The sequence below is a fragment of the Numenius arquata genome, chromosome Z (assembly GCF_964106895.1).
Source record: "Numenius arquata chromosome Z, bNumArq3.hap1.1, whole genome shotgun sequence".
NCBI classification, from domain to species: domain Eukaryota; kingdom Metazoa; phylum Chordata; class Aves; order Charadriiformes; family Scolopacidae; genus Numenius; species Numenius arquata.
The window spans coordinates 31,632,669-31,655,867 of NC_133616.1; the positions used below are offsets into that span (position 1 = coordinate 31,632,669).

General features: G+C 40.7%; 1 protein-coding gene across 1 annotated transcript in view; it reads left to right on the forward strand.

Annotated features, from left to right (window-relative positions):
• Positions 1–1,112: 1,112 nt before the first annotated feature.
• KDM4C (lysine demethylase 4C) overlaps positions 1,113–23,199 on the forward strand; it is a 261,718-nt gene continuing 239,631 nt past the window's right edge. The window contains exons 1-2 of the mRNA XM_074166872.1: positions 1,113–1,288; positions 20,210–20,374. Of these exons, the coding sequence (XP_074022973.1) occupies positions 20,231–20,374 (144 nt within the window). The 5' untranslated portion in view covers positions 1,113–1,288; positions 20,210–20,230. The remainder of the gene's footprint in view (positions 1,289–20,209; positions 20,375–23,199) is intronic.

Sequence of the window (23,199 nt, forward strand, 5' to 3'; positions counted from 1 at the left end):
AGCACAGCAAAATTATAGCATCAGATATGTTCCTTAAAAAAAAATTCCTGTATTTTCAGGTTCCATTAGTACTGAAAAATGTCTTTGGCCCTTAAAGATAAATTCAAGTGTCAAGTAAAACTTCCTTTAACATAATAGGTATGGTTGAAGAAGCACATCTAAAAAGTACTTGTCCTTTAGTTATTTTTTGGTCGTTTTTCACTTTCTTGAACATTCCAACAAGAAGCCGAAATGACAGATACACAGAAACTAATAAAAATCAAAGCGTATCTATCAGACAGTTAAAAACCAGACTGATTTATTTTAGCAGCAACCTGAACAGTCAAAATTACACTCTACTGCAGCACTGTAGAAAGTAAGGGCATTGAGAGGCTTAGTAACATTGAAGTTTCGGAAATAAAATCACTTTCATACAGTAGTACTGATCAGTAAGTGAAATGATGGCGTTAACGAGACTAGGGTAACCAAGTCGACCCAGTGGCTTGCTCTGGCAGATCCACCATTCCAGGACGGTCTTGCCTGTTACGTATGGCTGAGGTTAACGGACCGACTCTGTCCGTAAGTTTTGGGCTTGTGTTTTCCTCAGGTGTTCCCCGGCCGGTGCCGTGGCCGGTGGAAGGCGACGCCAGCTTCTCTGTTCCTCGCTGAGGGGCGGCTGGGTCAACAGAGGCAGGATGCCGAGCCGCGGAGACGGCACCTACCCTTCTCCCCCCGCCCCCGTGACCAGCTCCCCCAAAACTACCACTTCCCCCGAAGATACCACTCACCCTCCGGCTAGAGGGGCGCCGGCCCAACCCTGGCCCACCGGCCGACATCACCCGCGCCCCAGCAACCCCGCCTCGCCCTCGGCAGCCGTTAACGGCGCCAACCACCGCACGCCTCCCACCCGCCGCCGCGCCAGGTGACCACCCCAGGGCACGGGCGCTCCCACGTGACTGCCACGTGACACAGCCCACCCCCCCACCGCCCCGCCGGGAAACACCAGCGGCACCGCCCTCTCGTGGCACGTGACGCGAGAGCCCCTCCCCCGTCACGTGTTCTACGCTCCCCCGGCCCCCCCTTCCAGCACTCGCCCGGGCCTCCACTCTTCCCCGTGCGTGCGAGGGCTGCGCGCATGCGCAGGCGGCAGCTGTCATCCGCGCAGGGAGCGAGGCGTCCCGCGGGCACCGGCAGGAAAAGCTCCGAAGGGAGGGAGAGGAGGGGGTGGGGGTGGGGAGAGGAGTTGCTGCTGTTCCCCTTCTTCGCCTTCCTCTGGCTGCGGCCGCACGCTTAAACCTCTCCCGGACAGGTGCGGGCCGAGCTCCGAGCCGGGCCGGGCCGGGCGGTGGCGGCGGGGTGGAGGCGTGGAACGGCGGATAGGGGAAGGCCGGGCCGGGGGCGGCGGCAATGAGGCAGGAGGAACTGTGTCGAGCCGGGCTGCCCACAGCAGGACGGGCTGTTGGGGTCGGGTGCGAGGGGCGGAGCGGCCGCCGTGCCGCGCGGCAGCCCCCCTCTCCCCGCCGGCATGCGGGAGGGGGTCAGGCCCCCCGCCCCGGGCGGCGGGAAGGGGATCGGTGCCGGGACTCGGCCTTGCGGAGCGAGGTGGGAAAACGAAACCGGCAGGTGTCGGAAAAACGTGGCTCGTGTTCCCATTTGTGGCCGGCGGTTGTGGGTCAGGGTGTAGGGGGGCTCTCCGAGAGGTCGGGCGGTTTCCCCGTGTGGTCGGAGCGGGTGGACAGAGGGAGGCACAGCCTTACCTCTCTCCGCGTCGTTTGGGGCTTTGATCAGACTCGATGGACTCTCCCAAACAGCCTCTTTTTCTTAGGAAGTACAGCCGGGGCGATACAGCTCGTTCCTCTCCGCGTGTCGTTAAGGCGTTCCTAGGAGTTAACAGTTGTAAAGTGTTAGAAAAAGAGTTTAAAGCCGTCTTAAGATGAAAGTACTCCGTTAGGCGCCGATTCCACATCTGCCTGCCGGTGGTTACAGCGCTCCGCGCTTCCAGAGCCAGTTCCGGGGTCAGGGCTTGATGCCATGCTAATAGCCTTCTGTTAATGAGGCGTCTGCAGTTGATTTTAACTGGCAGTCTGAAATGAGAAGCTATAGAAAGTGTTTTTTCTGTTAGGTTAACTGTGTTAGAAAAAAAAATAGTTGTTTTTTTAAAGATTTATATTAGCTCGGAGTGTAAACATCGCTTATTTTTTGTGTTATTACACTGCAGTTTCATGATCCTTTGCACTCTTCTCTGGGACATTAGCAACAGCAGCAACCGAAGTTACCTGGTGGCTACTAAACCAATAGTTTTTCAAACTGAATCACTTTCCACAAGAAAGAAATTCAGTACCAGCCTAAGGCAGGCTATTTTTTGTCACCCTACAATGTTCTTTTTTTGTTCACATTCTTAATGAATGAAGAATGTGAAAATGGCAGTGGTTTAAAATTTGTCTTGGACTTTACCCTTATTTTTCCTTGAACTGTGATAACTAGCTTGTGGTATTACTTCACAAAAGTGCCTTCCAGACACAAGGCAATGGAAAACACTAGCATAATTTGCTCTTCAGTACTTTAAATGAGGGTAAATTCACCCACTGCCAGTCATGCTTATCTTACTCTCAACTTCGGAGTGGTGCTGATGTTATTGATTGTTGGGTACCAGTGGTTTGCTTTTAGCTAAGTGCAGATACAAATGCATGTAAGAGAAATTCTCTTTGTAGGGACTGACCTAGGAAACAGTATGCCTTATCTAAATAAGCAGGCATTATTAAATAGCCATTGGATCAGAATCAGAGCCAGTGTATATGAGAGAAAAACCTTTAGTCAGTGTTTAAGAAAAAAATAAATCTGATTTGGTCTTTTTTTTTTTTTTAACGGTAAATATGACAAAATGGAAAAAAAAATCAAGTCCTGTAATTTTTAGTCCTTATGGATGAGTATTAAGTACAGAATTTTGTATCGGCCTGATTTCTAAACAAATCAGGTAAACAGTTCTGCATCTAAATGCACCATTATGACAGTAATGTATTCAAATCAGAAAATTACATTGTCAAGATAAAAATCTTCCTAAGCTATTATGATCAAACACAGTAATTATGAAAAAAAAATATTTTGACACCTAACTTTATTAAAAAATATTTGAGTAGATTTAGGACTTCCTCAGTTTAAACATCTCTTGGTTGGTCTACTTCTTAGTTCTGCAGTTAATTCACTTTGAAATTTTCAGTTTTTTCTATAGATGTCTTTTGCTGGCGTATGTTTCATCAGCACAATGCTGAACAGAATGTGGATGGGGTATATGGTGATGTCAGTTCTGGTCAAATTTGTTTTATGAAGATGGTATTTTTATCCTGCTACCTCCCAACATAAATTAAAAAAAAAACAACCTAATACATTTTGAAACATGTTTTTGGTATATGTGGGGCTTCAAAGAGAGCATGTTTTACTTTAATTCTGCTAATACAAGGTACTTTCAAGTTCTCTGAGTGATCACATGAATAGTTCAAAAAATGATGTTCTGGAATGTTAAGATTTTAATACTTATTGTGTGAAAAATCTGTATGGTCACTTGATGGCTTAATATTTTGTATCTCAAAATGAACAAGTGATGTGTTGAGTTCTTTTCTTGATTTTCATTTAGATTCATAGACTGATTCATAATTAACATATTTTCAAGAAATGCAGTATTTTATACTTGAAAGATAGTAATTAGTGTGTAATCAAACGATGTGATGAAGATGTTCATAATTGCTGATCGGAAGTCCAGAGCATGTTTTAAACTCTTATTGTAGTTTTTGTGTATAAAGCGTTAGGGTGTACTTCAAGTTTCTTAAGTGGCATTGTATATCATAATTCATTCTGTTGCAGGCTTGCATTTTGCTCCAACTTTATTTCATCTGTTTAAAATTGTGGTTTTAAGCATAGCGGTTAAGTTGTTAACTTTGTCTGCGTGAGTAGTCCTCCTACTGACTTAATGCAAGCAGTCATTTTTATCCTTAATTCTGTTTAGATCTAACATTTGCTGTACAGTATATTTAGGCCAGTATACCCTAAAAACAGAGGACAATATGTAAACAACAGATTAGTAAAATTGTCAGCCTTTTTAATTTAAGATGTTAAAATTACAAGATTTAATATTCAAAACATCTTCTTGTGAAGATGAATATTAAAAAAATTTCAGTGTCTAGTTCAGTTTCTATTTCTCAGACATGACAAGATACTTCATTGACTGTTGCAGATACTATAGGGGAGTTTCACGATCAAAATATGTTCCAGTTCCTTTGTGACATTTCTGCCTGTAAAATGTAGAATCACTCGACTGAGGCTGTCGTGATTTATCTCAGTAGACCTATGATTTCCTGATGGGTTTTGTCTAATAAAATTAAAATGCTAGTTATTAGCAGGTAGCCTTTCTCTAAGAAGACCTGGATAACTACTGCTATTCATAATAGTTGCTGTTTGACAAAAATTACTGTGCTGGGCCAGGTTTTGTTTCATTTTCACAGTTTATTTCTTTGCTTAAAACACACTTTATAAGTTACTAAAGTTGTAAATGAACCTGTGGCTTTGGAGGTGGATAAATTGTTTATAATCATAAACTGTTTTGAAAAAAAAGGGAAGTTTTGCTTTAAAACTAAAATTAAAAGTGGGGAAATGAGCTGTGAATGTAGGTATAGAAATAAGACAGTTTAAGAAACTCCCAAAGTTTTAGGAATCAAACTCTGTGTTTGATTTCAGATGGAAGTATTTGGAATATTAGATTTGAATATATGATGACAAATATTTCAAAACTGAGATCAGTAAAAATATCTAAAATTGGGAATAATATTAGGCAATAGTAGAGAAGAAACTTTTTCTTAACTATTTTATCACCTTCAGGGTTGTAGATATGGCTTATGTTTGGGTTGGTGAAACTTCTAAGCTCACAATGTTCTTTTGTTGTCCCTGTGGAAATATCTTTTGGATTTATTGAGATACAAATGTGAGCTATATAGTTTACTTTTAATTGAACTTTTTGTATCACAAAGTGATATGACATGCTTCAACAGAAGCACAATGTTGTTTCTTTCTTCTTGCTTCTTTTGTCTATAATAATATTATGGTTTAAAGCCGTGTGGTTCCCAGATACCAGTCTGTGAGTTCATTTTAAGTGTTCTGCCTCTGGTATTACATGGTACGCTGTTTCAGTAGCCTGTGATCAGTTTGGAGCGAGGAGGCTCTCGGTTATGTGAGCTTAGAAAACGCTGCTTTCTCCACTGCTGTGGGCATTGTAGCAGACCACAGAAGCGCAGTATGACTGCATGGGCTTTTGGTCATGTAGTTCACTTCAGTGTGCATACTTTCAGTCATAACAGCAGGACAAGATGTGCAAGATGACTCTTCCCTGGCCACTAGGTATTGGGTCTGTGGTCATTTAGAACAAGGTGTAAGGGCAGGGGAATTGCATTACACCTTTGAATTACAGTATCTTTTATGAGAGAGGAGGTGCTTACTGTGCAGGGCAATAGTTGCTAGCCCTTATCACAGGTGCAGAAATACAGCTTCAGGTGTGCCATAAGGAGTGTTAAGCGGGAAAGGTACATCTTTCTGTTTCTCAGGTTATAGAGACTCATTTACAGTTTCTTTTATCCTTTTTCTGCATCTGGTAAAGGATTGTCATGTAATGGTGTCTTGTGAAAAATGTTATTGTGTTTATTATAGCATATCACTTAGTATGTGTGTTTTGATTTATGGAGTTGTGAAATTGATAGTGTAAGAGCATCTTTTGGGAGGAGATTTGTAAAGGCAGTTAATAATGTGCTGTATAGTTAGGGAGTTTTTTTGAGAAATATATATTGGCAGAAATGACAGACCTGGCAAAACTGCTTGAAAGTGCTTAATCAGGAAGCAGTTCACATCTACCACCTGCTGTTTGTATCTCCAGCAATATTATAGGCTGCATTAGCAACGGGTATTTTTCTGAACTTTTAGGTGCTTGTAAATTAGCTTTTTAAAAACTGAGATCTATGCCAAACTGCTTTCTGGTGGCCATGCTCTACACCCAGATTTGAGAATGTTATTGCACTGTTGTGTGAATTCATGGTTTACTTGCATTTTCAGTAGTGCTTACAGCTTTGATACCACTTTTCCCTGACTAAAAGTAATTTACTGAAACTGGTAAAGATCCAGAAATAGAATGCAATGATGATCAGAAGTATGGAATGGATCTTCTGTGAGGAGAGCAGGAGTCTTCAGCTTAGAAAAGAGGTGACTGTGGGAGACCATGATAGAGATCTGTAAGTCATGTGTGTTCTGAAAGTAAATATGAATGGATAGGTTACTATTCCCAGTGTGCATATGAGATGTCAGATGAAACTAAAATGTGAAATACTCAAAACATACAGAAGGAGGTATATCACTCAGCATGTTGTTGGTTGTGGAATGCTTTGTCATGGAATGTTTTAGATAATAAAGGCCTACAAAGGTTCAAAATCATGGGGAAAAAAATCCATCAAAGTCCACAAAATGGAATAATACAGAATCATAGAATTGTCTGGGTTGGAAGGGACCGTTAAGATCATTGAGTCCAACCATTAACCTAACACTGCAGAGTTCACCACTAAACCATGTCCCTTAGCACCACGTCTACCCATCTTTTAAATACTTCCAGGGATGATGATTCCACCACTTCCCTGGGGAGCCTGTTCCAATATTTGATAACCTTTTCAGTGAAGAAACTTTTCCTAATATGCACTGTAAACCTTCCCTGGCACAACTTGAGGCTGTTTCCTCTTGTCCTATCACTTTTTACTTGGGAGAAGAGACTGACCCCCACCTGTCTACCACCTCCTTTCAGGTAGTTGTAGAAAGCGATAAGGTCTCCCCTCAGCCTCCTGTTCTCCAGACTAAACAACCCCAGCTCCCTCAGCCGCTCCTCATAAGACTTGTGCTCCAGACCCTTCACCAGTTCCATTGCTCTTCTTTGGACGTGCTCCAGCACCTCAACTTTCTTGTAGTGAGGGGCCCAAAACTGAACATAGTATTTGAGGTGGGGCCTTGCCAGTGCCGAGTGCAGTGGGACAATCACTTCCCTAGTCCTGCTAGCCACACTATTCCTGATACAGGCCAGGATGCTACTGGCTGCCTTGGCCACCTGGGCACACCACTGGCTCACGTTCAGCGGGCTGTCGACCAACACCCCCAGGTCCTTTTCTGCCAGGCAGCTCTCCAGCCACTCTGCCCCAAGCCTCTAGCGCTGCATGGGGTTGTTGTGAGCCAAGTGCAGGACCCGGCACTTGCCCTTGTTGAACCTCATCCCGTTGGCCTCGGCCCGTTGATCCAACCTGCCCAGGTCCCTCTGCAAAGCCTTTCTACCCTCAAGCAGGTTGACGCTCCCACCCAACTTGGTGTTGTCTGCAAACTTACTGAGGGTGCACTCGATCCCCTTGTCCAGATCATTGATAAAGATACTAAAAAGAACTGGCTCCAGTACCAAGCCTTTGGGAACACCATTTGTAACCAGCTGCCAACTCGATTTTCCGTTCACCACAACTCTTTGGGCCTGGCCACACAGCCAGTTTTTTACCCCGCGAAGTATATACCCTTCCAAGCCATGATCAGCCAGTTTCTCCTGGAGAACACTGTGGGAAATGTCACATAGGCTTTACTGAAGTCCAGGTAGACGACATCCACAGCCTTTGTCTTGTCCACTAAGTGGGTCATGTTACTGTAGGAGGAGATGAGGTTAGTCAAGCAGGACCTGCCTTTTGTAAAACCATGCTGACTGGCCTGATCGCCTGATTGTCCTGAATGCATATCCTCTTTGTCTAAGGATTCCTTGATCTGTGCATTGCTGAAGACTGAGGTGGAATTTTGGAAAGATACAATTATAAGCTACCCCTACACTTACTTTTTTGTGGATCTCTACTGTTAGCAACTGTGGAAACCAGATAGGTCTGACATCTGACTTGCTGTTGCTGAAGGCTGTTATATGCTGCTTCCAGCTAGGACTGTGGATTTCATACCTTTGTTATCATTAAAAGAAAGTAAAAGCTCTGGAAACATGGGTTGCAAGTGAAAATTAGAAAAATACTTTTTGTAAATTTTTTTTTTTTTAATTTCCTTCTTCAGTTATTTCAAGACGTTTTTGCATGCTGTGAGTCTGGTGTGGGAGAGGAATGCCTGTGGAATGAATTCAGGTCATTTTTGAGTTCAGTATTTATGGATTCAAAATGTTTCACTTTTATATTTTTTTAAATAATTGCTGTAAGGGTAGTACCAAGGCACAGAAATGCAAACTTGAAATGAAGTTTGTCAAACTACTTAGTGCTTTATAGTAAATTTCAGATGGGTTTAGGAGCTTCAGAATATGATTACCTATCCAGATTCCTGTTTTCTTAAGTTTTTATAATAGATTAAATAATTGATTAAGTAGGTCAATACTCCTAACATTTTTAAACTTAATTGATTCTTCCTGATGACAGCTGGATGACTGATGAATGCATGCCTGACCGTGAGATTTGGCTTATAAATGCCTTGTATCACAAATAAAAACATTATGGCCTATACATTTATTTTAACAGTTAATGCAATCAGATAACAGATTTGGATTTCCTGATAAATAGGATCTTTTTTCTTTTTCTGAGCCAGGTACATAAACTCAGCAGACATAATTTGCATGCACACTAACTGATATTGAAGGAACAATTCAACCATAAGTATGCAAAATGAAACTACATGGCGAATTAACTATTTGCATGCTTAGTAATAGCTGGACATGCAAACTATGCTTTTATGTTTCCAATTACCTGAAATTAATTCCTGTAGCTAGTTATGGACTGTGCATTATGGCAGTATCTTACATCTTTGAATTTGCTTTACAAATCAGTATAGGGAGTTGGATGGTACCTATTTACAGATGAGGCTAAAAAGCTCTTTCAAAATGATGTAGGAAAATGCGGAAATGAATCTGCCTGCATCTGTGATAAAAATAAATTACCGGGTGAACGTATGGATTTTTAACTTATTTTGTATTGCTGCTTAGACTATTACAGTATAAGACCTGGTTTTCTACTGCTTGTTTCCTTTCCAGCTCTTGCAAAGCTGGTTGTACAAACTTCTTACCTCTTTTTGCAAAACAGACTCTGGAAACAGAAGGTTAGTGGAAAAAAATCATAGTTTTCTTCAAGTTTTATCAATAAAATGTTTTTATTGAATGATTCCTAAGAAACAGTGCCTAGTACGTTATAATGGGAATGGTCTGTCTTGATTTTTAAATTGAAAACGTTTATACCTGACAACTGTTTTCAAATAGATTATTTTGTGTTTTCTTTCAGATAAGCCTCAACAAAATGCTGTGGCTTTTTGTGCATGTCTTTCTCTGGATAAGTCTATTTTCTTCTTGCTAGTTACTTGAAGAAATTTTCTCAGGATGAATTCTTCCTTACATGTTTGTTGTCCCATAGTTAGTGAGGGTGAAAAGTAAAAGGGAAAAATGTCTGTTTTAACTAATTTACCTGTGAGAAGTGATGACCTTCAGAGATTTTTTTCTTTTACTTTCTGTCTTCCTTCTTTTTCTCATTTGCTGGAGCTTGCTTTATGTAATTTGTTTAATTTGAGTTGCTATGTAAGGCTTGTGGACATTGATACTTTACATATTGAAGACACAAAAATAATAAAATAATCTGCTCTTCCAAAATATGAATGCACTTATTTTTCACACAGGTGTGACACAAATACCCTATATTTACTTGACACCTTTTGTTAGCTAATCTTTTTGTGTATAGCAGAGCACACGTAGCAGGCAGTGTTTTTTCTCCTTTCTTGTTCAGCAGTGCTTTCAGTACAGGGGCCAAAGTGGGCACTGTTTGGCAGTCAAGAGATGACTCCCACAAAGCATTTTCAGAAAAAGTATCAAGTCTTGTGTAGATTAAAGCCAGAAAGTTTTGGTTCGCTGCTGGTGAGGGGTGGAACTCAAAGTACTGGTTAGTTGATTTTACACTAGAAGCAGGAAGCGGATAGCCTTCAGGGGGGATCTGACAGCTTAGTATTAAGGTGGAGAGAGAATACTGAGAGCTGGTTTCATGTAGTGAAGACTGCAGTTTTTTTTGCGTTTTAACCAATTGCAAATTAAAACATGCTGTTTTTCTGGTGTGTTTCATTCTGTTTTAAGAGAATATTTTCTATTTGTGTGAATCAGTGTCTTGCTTGAATTTGATTAAACACAACTGCTAGTTTGGATTTCTAATTAGGTATCAAAGAAATCAATCTTGGAAGATGTTTTCCGATTCTGGGGAGAATATATTCTGTGTTCTTGTGAGAGTATGGAGGATTCTGCATGGAAGAACGGTATTTAACATACAACTCTTCCACATAAATTATATTTCTTAGTATCCTGATAACATTAACAATATGGTAAGGTGTAGGCATTACAAAAAGCCGTCGACTGTTTAGACAGGGGAGATTGGAAATTGTAGCAGCCTTGTATTAATTTGGATAGTTGAGATTCAGTTGGCTGCGGTGGGATACAGAGGTCCTTTCCTTTTCTTAGGATATAGGAGAAACAATCCTGTGGATTCTACAATTAACAAACTATCATGCAGAATGAAGTGTGTGATAAGTATGTAATATGGTACACTTCTGTTCTATAGATGTCGGTAATTAACTCTTCCCATAGCTGGCCTAAGTTACTAATGTCAAAGCATGCGGAAAGTTATTCTTTTCTTTCTTTCTTCGTCTCCTTTCTGGTTTTGTTGTTTATATATGGGTGTTTTTTTTTTTTTTTTTTTTTTCTTTTGCTTTGGCAGCCCCTGAGAAGTTTGTAGTCTTTTATCACTTTTTTGTTCTGGTGGTTAATGTACATATCAAAGTTTTGGTGTTTGTGCAAGCTATGCAGTTTAAATACTACAGGATTTGTTTGGAAAGCACTTCCCCCTGTCATCATAACTGCTGAAATGCATTTGCAGCTTTGATTATGTAAATACTCATGTATTTGTATGTAAATGTGATATGTAAATGAGATTTCCTGTTGCTGTGAGTATATGAGCTTTTCTAGTGCTGTACTTTGACATTTTGAATTAGGTTCCTTAGGATTCTCAGGCCGCATACTCATATAGATGGGGATAATTAAACTTTGCTGACCTCACATTTCCACTTGTAAGGTGTTAAGACAAACATAGCATTAATATACTACTGGCTGATGATTTGGAGGTCTTTTAACAAGGCCTGAAAATGGCTATAACCTTTTAAAAAGTAGGATCAGATTCTTTAACCCAGTTGTTGGCTCTTTAGCTGGCAACTGTGGACAAGTTACATGCTTGAATTGAATCTAAAATTTGCACTGTTTAATCAGACATATTTCAAGACATAGACAAACTAGTTGGTCGATAAGAAATTAAAGCTTTATGGGCAGGCTTTGCAGTTTATTGGATCAGGTGTTTGAGCTTGTTTGACTAAAGCTTTCCCATGATTAGCTAAAAAGCTTCTTTCTTGCAGTGTTACTCAAAGTACTAATGCATGCTAATTTGGGTGGAGTATGTCTTCTCATTTTTTCCCATTATCATCTACTTTTCTAGATAGTCATGGACAACCTTGACAATGTGCAGTACTGTCTTGCAAGAGGGACAGAAAATGGCTGATTACAATGTTAATATTAGCGATTTAAAATAACTAAAAAAATCCCCGTATATATGTATATTACTCGTCTTTCTATTTTATAATGTGCAGCCTAAATGGACATACTGCCCTTGTTTCTGTAACCTTGTATTTACTAACGTCTTGCAGATCTTCATTGTGTAGTAGTAAATAAAAACTCTGGAAGTTCTATTTCTTAGCTTGTACAGCTCTGTAATATCACAAAATAGGTAGCTATGTATACTCCTAAGTGGAATAGTTAAGACGGTGATAGTGTGATTACAGTGTGGATTTTGCTTGAGAATGGCATCTTAGAAGTTATGTTCTTGTCTGCAAAAGAACCTCTGAAGGCCTCTTAACTCTTATATAGGATTATATTTTATGCTCTTTTGTTTTAGTGATTTGGTAGGGTATAACTGATTTTTTGCATGTGAGAGAAAGGGGAGAAGAGAGAATTGGTGGGAGAAAGTATTTTGGACTCTTGATTCCTCAAAATCCTTGAGACAATTACATAGTATGTTAGAACTTACTAGAGTTGAATTGGAAGGCCAACATTTTCCAGTTGGCTTGTAGCGTAGCTTTGTATTTTGTGGTGAATTTAAACCATGTAACTCAGTAGTGGTGCTTACTGTTTTAGATTGGCATTTATAATGAACATTACCACAATAATAAAATTGTTAAATGAATTTAAGAAGTCTCAACTTATGCTATCTCAACATAGCTATTAAGGTGTTAAATTACTAAGAAATCATAAAATGGATATCATTATCTGATAGGAAGTATGTGGACTTCTGGTGTAGCAAGTACTGCATAGCCTTTATGATCTTTCTGCCTCCTAAACTATGGAGGTTATGTGGTTAGAATCTGCTCAAGGAGTGTTCTTACAAACATTGTGTTTGTCAAAGAGCTGGTTTACCCAGTAAGTTCACGAGAAGATGTCTTTTTGTCCCGGTTTGAAGTAAAACAGAAACGGCTTTCTGTTCAGTAATTTTACTTCTTAGCTAGGCCCCTTCTAACTCTGAAATTTACAGCATATTGTGGGGAAAACTGTTCATTCTCAGAGCGATAAGACCAATGTTTCTACTTCATGCCAAGGAATGGTATGCAGAGAGGCTCGTGCTTATACTTACTGCTATAACAACCAAGGTCAGCTAATTTTGTTATTTGCCCCGTTGAAGGGTCGGAAACAGAAAAGTGTAGAGGGGTCACACCTGTGGGTAGGAGCAGACAGGACAGGTGACCCAAAACCTGACCAACAGGGTATTCCATCCCATCTGCATCACGCTCAGTATAAAAGCTGAGGGATCAAAGGGTCAGCCTCTTTCTTCAGTGGCCGACGTCTGAAGAGGATCCTGTCTGTTCATCTGCTTTTGATCCCGATCTGTGCGTTCCTGACTCCAGAGCTGGAATCCGGTTCCCATCCGTCACTGAGTCCAGTTTGGGACTTCCCCAGTGCCTGCCAGTGATGTCATCCTGGGAGTTTGATACGGTTTTGTATATGTTGTATCTCTCTCATTACTTCCTTTTTGATTTTAATATTACTAATTCATTAAAGTAGTTTAGTTCATTCTAAACTCGTAAATAAATCTATCTCTTCCCCCTTTTCTCCTGGAGTGAGAAAGTGGGGGGAGAGCACCTGTCGCTGTCATAGACTAATTCGTCCAAAACCACAACACTCTTACTGAGAAGAAGGATAATGCAGGAGCATGGATTGAACAATTTATTTCCACCAAAAGTAACAGAGCTGGCAGGTCTGTGTGGTCATTGGCTAAGGGCATGGACCCTAAGATGCATGGAAGCAGGTAGAAAAAAGATGCTGTGAAAGAAAGGCTTTGTATTTTTCACACTCCAGTGAAACTGGGCAAAAATTCTGCCTTTCCAATGCTATACACATGTCTTCATGATTAGTTGAAAGTTATTAATTCTGCTAGTGATACAGATTCAGGTTCATCACAGTACAACTCAGTTATATGGTTGAGCCTTGTCTTAGTTCCAGAGACTTAAAAAAAAATAATCTAGTTAGTATGTTTACCTTGATATGTTTTGCAAACAGTATTTTAGGAATCTAGCAGCCAGACAAGCATGCTGGCCTGTGTTGAAGTGGAAGTTAGCACGAGTTAATCGCCATTTATTAGTTTGATTAGCAGTCCTTAAATAAACTAATTTCTTCATTGTGGCTAAGTGCTAAGGTATATTCGGTTCATTGGGTAATTACATGTTTGTTTAGTACATTGCTGTTTTAAAGCAGCTCAGGGATCAAAACTGGTATGTTTAGATGAGAGGAATTTTTATGATACTAATTTATGCAATAATTAGTTTGCTGTGCCTGCGGCTTGAAAACAGACACTAGCCAAAATCATCCTGCAGCTTGTCTCATAGTTGAACCACTTGGCTGTGTCTTTTTCATGTCTCCTTACCCCGTTCGGTAAGGAACATAGGAAACCGGTTATCTTTCAGACTTATACCCCTTCACCTTTGTCCCGGTTTGAAGTAAAACCGAACCAATTTTCTGTTCTGTAACTTTACATCCTAGCTAGGCCTCCTCTAACTCTCTGAAATTAACGGCATATTGTGGAGAAAACTGCTCGTTCTCAGAATGATAAGACCAATGTTTGTGCTCCATGCCAAGGAATGGTATGCAGGGAGGCCCTTGCTTATACTTATTGCTATAACAACCAAGGTCAGCCAATTTCGTTATTTGCCCCCTTAGAGGGTCGGAAACGGAAAAAACGTAGAGGGGTCACATCGGTGGGGAGGAGTGGACAGGACAGGTGACCCAAACCTGACCAACTGGGGTATTCCATCCCATCTGCCCCATGCTCAGTATAAAGGCTGAGGGATCAAAGGGTCAGCCCTCTTCCTGCGATGGCCGACGTCCAGAGAGGATTCTGTCTGTTCATCTGCCTTTGATCCCGATCCATGTGTTCCTGACTCCAGAGCTGGAATCCAGTTCCCATTCGTCACTGAGTCCAGTCTGGGACTTCCCCAGTGCCTGCCGGTGATGTGACTGTCATCCTGGGAGCTTGATATGGTTTTGTATATATTGTATCTATTTCATTATTTTCTTCTTTATTTTTATTTTAATATTAATTCTTCATTAAAGTAGTTTAGTTCATTCTAAACTTCTGAATCTCCTTATCTCTTTCTCCTCCTCTCTCCTCTTTTAGGGGGGGGGAAGAGGGGGGAAGGGCCATCTGCCGGTCCGGTTTTGGTAAATTCAGCCGAAACCACGACAGATTTATTGGCGCCCAACGTGGGGCACGAACCACAATGAATTTCACACTGTCTTTCCTACCCTGAGAACCTGATCTGCTGTGAAATGGACTTAAGCTTTTGTATATAGAGATAAATTATAACTGAGTGATTTACATACTCCAGGTGAAAATTCAGCCGAAACCACGACAACCTTTGACAAACTTAATTCCAAAATTTATGGAAGACAGACCCTCAGGTTTGTAGGAACACATACAGGCGCTGTGCTTGCGTATGTTTTGTGCCCAAAACTAGGATAAAACTCGGATAAAAAGGTTGATATTGGATTTCCTTTTGAAAGTGGCTTTCTATATGAATGATTTCATTTAATACATTTACATAGAAACTGATTAAGCTAGTTGGTAAATCAATTTATATAAATGTTTTTGGAAATGGGCTGGCTTCATCTGTGATGTAGTGGAAGGTGATGTAGGTGATATCTGGCACTGTGCATATGTATGAGTTGGCAGAATTACAATTAATTTGTAACTGTAACTTTGGCTTTGTGTATTTAGCTGTGCAGCTGTGGTGTTTAACTTAAAGCAGTAGGTAGCAATAGCTCAGAATCAGAGCTGTGGAAGTTGGAAGGGACCTATGAAGATGGTCCGGTCCAATCTCCCCGCACAAAGCAGACTCAGCTGCAATGGATTGCTCAGACAGTGTTGAGCTGGCTTTTGAGTAGTTCCAAGGATGGACACTCCAAAGCCTCCTCTCAGCAACCCAGGCCAGTACTTGATCACCTTCGTGCTAATTTTTTTTTTTTTTTAATGTGTTAAAGCAGAATGTAATATATTTTGGTTTGTGACTGCTGCCATTTATACTGTCACTGGGCACCACTGGGAAGAGTCTGGCTCTTTTTTCTTTATATCTGTACAAGGATAATATCACAGAGTCACAGACTCGCTGAGCTTGGAAGGGATCTTTTGAGAATACATAGCCCAGCCCCACTGCTCAAGGAGGGTCAGCTAGAGCAGGTTGATCAGCACTGTGTCTGATTGGGCTCTCTAAGGACAGAGACTCCTTAATCAATCCGAGCTACCTCTTCCAGCATTTGACCACATTCACAGTGGAAAAAATGCTTCCTGATGCTCAGGAGGAACCTCCGTGTGTCAATTTCTGCCCATTGCCATTGGTCTTGTCACTGGACACCACTGATAAAAGCCTGTTTCCCTCTTCTTCATTCCATCCCATTAGATGTTCAGAGTCATGAATAAGAGCCTTCTCTTCTCTAGGCTGAACTGTTCCAGCTCTCTCAGCTTTCCTTCATGAGAGAGATGCTCCAGTTCCTTCATCATCTTAGTGGCCTTTTGCTGAACTCTCTTCCAGTAGCTCCATATCTCTCTTGTACTGGGGAGACCAGAACTGGGCACAGCACTCCTGGTTTAGCCTCAACCGTGCTAAATAAAAGGGGAGGATGACCTCCCTTGACCTGCTGGCAGCATTCCTCCTAATGCAGCCCAGGACACCGTTAGCCACCTTTGTTGTGCAGGAACATTGCTGGCTTGAGTTCAACTTGGTGTTGCCCCAAATCCCCAAAGGCCTTTTCTACAAACCTGCTTTCCAGTGTGCCAGCCCCCAGAGTGTACCTTGTATGCCTGGGGTTGTTTCGTGCCAGGTACAGGACTTTGCACTTGCCCTTGTTGAGCTACATGAGGTTCCTGTCAGCCTGTTTCTTCAGTCTGTCAAGGTGCCTCTGGATGGCAGCGCAGCCCTCTGATGTATCAGCTGATCCTCCCAGTTTTGCATTGTCTACAAATATCATAATGAATTAAGCAGAAATAGTTGCTCTGATTTGGCTTAGATAAAATTACATGTCTGAAAGATGTTGAAGTAGTATTGGTTAACTGAACATAATTCCAACTATCTGTTGTTGCAGTATGTCTTCCCCTCCCATGTTAAAGTTAGTGCTTTAGGAATGCTTGTCTTGGTTTGGGAATGCTTGATGTGGTACTAGGCAGGTAAGTGGATAAAGCACCTTTTTGAAAAGTTCCTCTCTATCCGCTAAAGGAAAGGGTATTAGTGATGTAAAGGACAAATTCATAAGTGGATGCTGAAGAATTTTTTTTTTCCAAAAAAACCCCAACAACCAACCAAAGAATCAAACAACTCCTCTCTCTCTCTCTCTCTCTCTGCTCTTCCTCCACTACAAAGCCCCTGAAAACTGCACTGACAATGTTGGATGGAGAATATTGCAAGAGTTGAGGGAAGGATGTTCATCTGTATGCTATGATGAAATAACTACTGCCTGCTGGGTATCTTGTGTAAAGTCAGTGGAATGGATTGAAAGGTATAAAATGATGAATAATGAAGGATTATTAATTTTTTTTCCCAGTGAAGAAATAGCAGAGAGTTTGTCTTTTAGAGGTAGTGTGCATGCGTGTATGTCTATTTCACTGATGTATGTACTTATTCAATACATCTAAATGTGAAAGCCTATGTCCTGGCTTGACATAAAACAGAACCAGTTTTCTTTTTGGTAATTCTGCTTTTCAGTTAAGCCTCTTCTAACTCTCTGAAACTAACAGCATATTTTTCAGACACTGTCCACTTCTAGCAGTGATAAGGTCTGATGTTTATAGATGCCAAGGAATGGGATGCAGAGAGGCTCTTGCTTATACTTAGTACTATAACAATGAAAGCCAGCTAACTTTGTTATGTGCCCCATTGGAGCGTCAGAAGAGGAAAAGCATAGAGGGGTCACACCTGTGGGAAGGAGCAGACAGGACAGGTGACCCAAAACTGACCCATGAGGTATTCCATCCCATCTGCCCCATGCTCAGTATAAAAGCTGAGGGATCGGAGGGGTCAGCCTCTTTCTTCAGTGGCAGGTGTCAGAGGAGGACTCTCTCTCTGTTTGTCTGTCTTTGATCCCAATCTGTACTTTCCTGAATCCAGTTCCTGAGTTCAGCTGCCATCTGTCACTGTGTCCAGTCTGTTTCTTTCCCAGTGCCTGCTGGTGACATGATCATCATCCAGGAAGCTCTATACAGTTTTGTATATATTGTATATATTTCATTATTTTATTATTATAATATTTTCTTTTTATTATTTTATTATTAGTATTTCATTAAAGTAGTTTAGTTTCTTTTCAACTCCTTAGTCAAGCTGTCTGTCATTTTCTCTCCTCTCTGAAGGGGAAATAGGACAAAGAGAGCATTTGTTGTTCATTCAGTGCCTGGTCCAGCGCAAACCACTACAGCCTAAAAGCTGATTTTGTACAGAGAAATCAAATATCCTGTTTGATTATATTTCAGGTCTCGCTTTACTGTCAGTGAAGCATTATAAATAGGAAATACTGTCTATTGCACTTTGCAATGAAGGAAAGCATAGCTTTACCTTTGGTCATAAATCCAAGTTTCATTTTCCTGGGGCTGGTCATAGAAGCAAGATTATATGTGCAACTTTAATGTGTAGGAATAAGTGAAGGGTGTATTATATACAAGCTAGCTGTTTACTGCTGAGTGAAGTTATCCCACTTGCACATGTTAAGGTATGTTTGCCTATGTGGACTTGATAATATAAATACCCCCAAATTAAAGCACCACTGATTTTCAGAATGGGAGAGTTGCAGAAATTGAGTTAATTTCAGTTCAAACAGGATGGAAAGTACTGTAGAGAGAAGAATGGGATGTTGAAGGCTGGAGGTTGGAAGACGAAATTGAATTAAGTGTTAAGAATAGAGAGTGGTGTGCTGGGTGAAGTGTGGAGAAAAATGAGAGGAAAAATAAGGACATAAAAAGCCGGCTAAATAGGGGAGTGAAACATGGAAAGACATAAAAGCATCATCTACATACAGCTTTCTTGTGCAGTGATTCATACCAAGCTAGAAGGGACATAATGCTAATGAATTTGTGGCTAATACACTGACACACAAGCAAAACTTTATGGTGACAGTATGTGGCATGAAAAATACGGTTGCATGAGTTTTGCAGATGGAGAAAATGAGGAATGAGTGAAATTCTATGCGCAGGAAATCAAAATCACTAAAAAGCTAGTCACAGTTGATTTACTTGTATTCTGGGATGAGCTTTTTTTGTAAGATTAAGGAAGAATATTGTGAACAATAGATAGAATTACAAAATCATTTTGGTTGGAAGGGATCTTTAAGATCATTGAGTCCAACTATTAAGCTAACACTGCCAAAACTACACCTAAACCATGTCCCTAAGCACCACATCTACCTGTCTTTTAAATACCTTCAGGGAGGGTGATTCCACCACTTCCCTGGGGAGCCTGTTCCAATATTTGATAACCTTTTCAGTGAAGAAACTTTTCCTAATATGCAGTCTAACCCCCCCTTCCCCACCCTGGCCGTGGCGCAACTTGAGGCTGTTTGCTCTTGTCCTATCACCTGTTACTTGGGAGAAGAGACTGACCCCCACCTGCCTACCACCTCCTTTCAGGTAGTTGTAGAGAGTGATGAGGTCTCCCCTCAGCCTCCTGTTCTCCAGACTAAACAACCCCCGCTCCCTCAGCTGCTCCTCATAAGACTTGAGCTCCAGACCCCTCCCCAGCTTCATTGCCCTCTTCTGGACATGCTCCAGCAGCTCAATTTCTTTCTTATAGTGAGGGGCCCAAAACTGAACACAGTGTTTGAGATGCAGTCTTACCAGTGCTGAGATGGCACATGGTGATGTATGGTTGGAAATTTCAACAAGTGCTGAATCTAAAATATATCTGTCAGTTGCTTGAAGATCAGTCTTTTCATGATTACTATATCTTGGTATGAAACAGAAATATGACTTTGTTATTAGTCATTCTCAGTGTAGAAATGGAAATAAGAGGAAACGCTGATTGTCTTTGTGCATATCACTTGGATGCTTTGTTTCTGTTGAGGATGTTTCAGAGAAATGAGGAGTGGTATGGTCCTGTTGTAAAACTGCTGATGTGAGAGTTAGGAAATCCAGGTGTTCTTTCTCTTTGTTTGCAGTGTGAATGGGAAGCGAGTAATCAATTTTTTCTGTATACAAAATGGGACTAGTGATATTTTATCAAATGTGTAGCTTTTTACTTTAGATTGTGCATGTATAATGTAAATCTCTAGACAGAGAAATGCAGCAACCTGCAGATGGATCAACACAGTAAGATACAAGTGTGGTTTTAAAGGTTAGCTTGGGAAAACGTGCCATAGAAACAGAGGTATGGACTGGACTGTATAAATGTCACTCATGTTAGTGCTTGTGCTGGGTAAGGGCTGGGTATTCCTAAAGGGGTAAGGAGAAAAAGTAAACATTTGTTTTGTGCCTTTTATACTAGCATGGGCAGAGTATTTTGGAAGCTTTTTTCACGTTTGAAATTTGTAAGGTGAATCTCAGAAATTGTTTTACAGATTATTCTCTTCAGTGTATGTTACTTTTTTTTTCTTTTTTTTTTATAGCTGGATTGAAAGTGAACCACAATGGCTGCTGTCATCTCAGATAGTCCTCCAAACCCGAGCTGCAAAATCATGACTTTTAGGCCTTCGATGGATGAATTCAGGGAGTTCAACAAATACTTAGCGTACATGGAATCACAAGGTGCTCATAGGGCTGGAGTTGCAAAGGTAAACATCTGTAATGTAGCAGGAAAATTGTTCCTAATACTTGTTTTTACAATATTTGTATTTTACTGATTACAAAACTGACCGTTTTAGTATTTAACATGTTTTCCAAATGATTTTCAGTGAATAGGTACTGATCTGTTACTGTTTTAAGAAAGATTTTTGGTATCTCTGATGTTTCATGCAAACTAATGAAGATGATGTATACTGTTTTCTCTCTAACTGTCAATTACTTCCATGTTTACAATAGTGAAAGAAGATCTCTTCTTAAGACAGATTTAAACTAGTTTTTGGCAAATGAGCACAAAGCAGAGAGTTCGGAGCATAAATTGGAAAGTCCTGATCTACCAGATGTTGAACTTGATCTTTTAAGGTTGTGTATAACTTTACTGGAGCAAATAATCCCATTGTAGTCACTAGGTGTATGCATGAAGATAGCGAGGCACTGTTCGAATGGAAATACTTTTCCTTTTAATGGTGATTGTGTTATCTTTTGTTAGTGATAATTGGAGGTACACTAACGGCCATTGCATTGCCCTTTGGACAATGGTATATCCAGGATCTTACAGCAGGCGTTCCTCCCCTAATGGAGGGTGATTGTCGGAGATTAAGTTTGATGTAATTTAGTGTTACATATAAGTATTTGTGCCATATCTGTTTTGCCACTGTTCAAACAAGCAGAACACAGTGCGGGTCCAGAAATCCTTAGTTACTGTAAGTAGTCAGTGGGAATAGTCATCTGCATCACTGGGTTTTTAAGTTAATATTGCAAAGTCAGGACATTTAAAAGTTGAGGGAAGAGAAACAAAACTTGCAATTCTTGATTTCTCCCTGCCACTCCTCCTGCCTGTGTCCTGTAAAACAAAGCAAAACTGAAACCCTCACACTTTGAAAACCCTGTAGTTTATTTGATTTCTGATTTCTGATGGTAGAATACACATAGGTCATATTTTCAAACTCTTTGCTGCAAACAGGAGTAGAAATGTGATAAATAGACTACAGAGGAAATCCTTAGCTGAATTTTTCACATATTCAGCTATATTATGGAACCTGTTTGTTTGTGTGTGGATGAACTATTGCAGTCCTCTCATCTTAAACGGTAAACTTAACAGCAAATTCATCATAGTGACATCTGTTGCTCAACAGATTTACGCCATTAAAATGTATGTGAGCAGGAGATTCTAGCTATGCATTACTCTGTGGATTACATATATGGACTCAACACAAAACATTTCTTATTTTCGTATTTTCATTTTTTGGATCTAGCCAAAGAAATAGAAAAAAAAATAGAAATAGAAAACCTTATGACCAGCCACTGAGATGATACTGATTTTCTTCCATTTAAATTTGTTTATTCATATATAACGTGCTTGCTTTCTTTGGTATGTTGTGTATAAAGCAGACAGGTGTGCATAAATTGTACTCTGTGTTTTCTCTGGCTGTATAAGGAAGCTATTATATGAGCCAGGGTTAGTGTGTAATTTGGTTGAAAAAAAACAGAAAATGAACTAGTTTTGTTTAAGAAAAAGAATATTTGTGATATGCTATTTATGATGGCTATGTCTGTCCTAGACTACAACTTTTCATTCGATAGTATTCAAAACTAGAAGCTTCATAATGTGGAAAAAACCCCAACCCCCTTATATTTCATTTTCCTTTAAAAACTTGTCTCTGTTTACCTCTTTGACAATTCTTGGGAGGTATATAATCAAATATGATACTATAATCCTTAAAAAGCCTGTGCAAGCTTCTGTACTTATTCTGAGGTATTCATAATAATTCAGAGCTTCTGTTACTCTCCATCAGTTTTTTATGTGCTGCTTCTCTTTTCTGTCAGGGATTGAAGCAGCTGGGAACACTGGTCAGTGGCTTCCTGATAACATGGTGCTCAGTGCTTCTCTGAGGCTGCGGGTATATTTAAGATTAACTGTGGGACTGAAGTACGTCATGGTTTGAGCCCAGTGTACTAGTCATTTCTGTGTGTGAATTTTAGGATATCTGAAAAAGGAGACTCTTCCATGTCTTGGCATTCCTGGTTGCAAAATTTCAGCCAGTAGGAAGTGTAAAAAGATAATGAATTTGTCTTATTGGAAATATTCTTCGGATTTTTTGAGACATGAATATGGCTTCAGTCATCATTCTGTTTTGGTTCCTTATCTTGATTCTGGTTCTGGTTCCTTTCCTGCCATCCAGCAATGTCCTGATGGACAACAAGTTGAACATGAGGCAGCAATGTGCTGTTTTTGCCAAGCAGCCCAATGGTATCCCGGGCTGCATTAAAAAGAGCGTGGCCAGCAGTTTGAGGGAGGCCATTCTTCCCCTCTGCTCTGCCCTAGTGGGGCTACATCTGGAGTACCGTGTCCAGTTCTGGACTCCCCAGTGCAAGAAGAACAGAGAAGCACTGGAGAGAGTCCAGCAGAGGGCTACAAAGATGATCAAGGGACTGGAGCACCTCTCTTCCGAGGAAAGGCTGAGAGACCTGGGTCTTTAGCCTGGAGAAGACAGAGAGGGGATCTTATCAATGCTTATAAATGTCTAAAGGGTGGGTGTCAAGAAGATGGGGTCAGACAATACTCAGTGGTGCCCAGCAGCAGGACAAGGGGCAGTGGGCGCAAACTGGAACACAGGAAGTTCTGTCTGGACATGCAGAAAAAGCTCTTTATTTTGAGGGTGCCAGAGCACTGGGACAGGCTGCCCACAGAGGCTGTGGAGCCTCCTTCTCTGGAGGTATTCAAAACCTGCCTGGATATGTTCCTGTCCAGCCTGCTCTAGGTGAACCTGGGGGCAGGGGGATTGGACTAGATGTCTCCGGAGGTTCCTTCCAACCC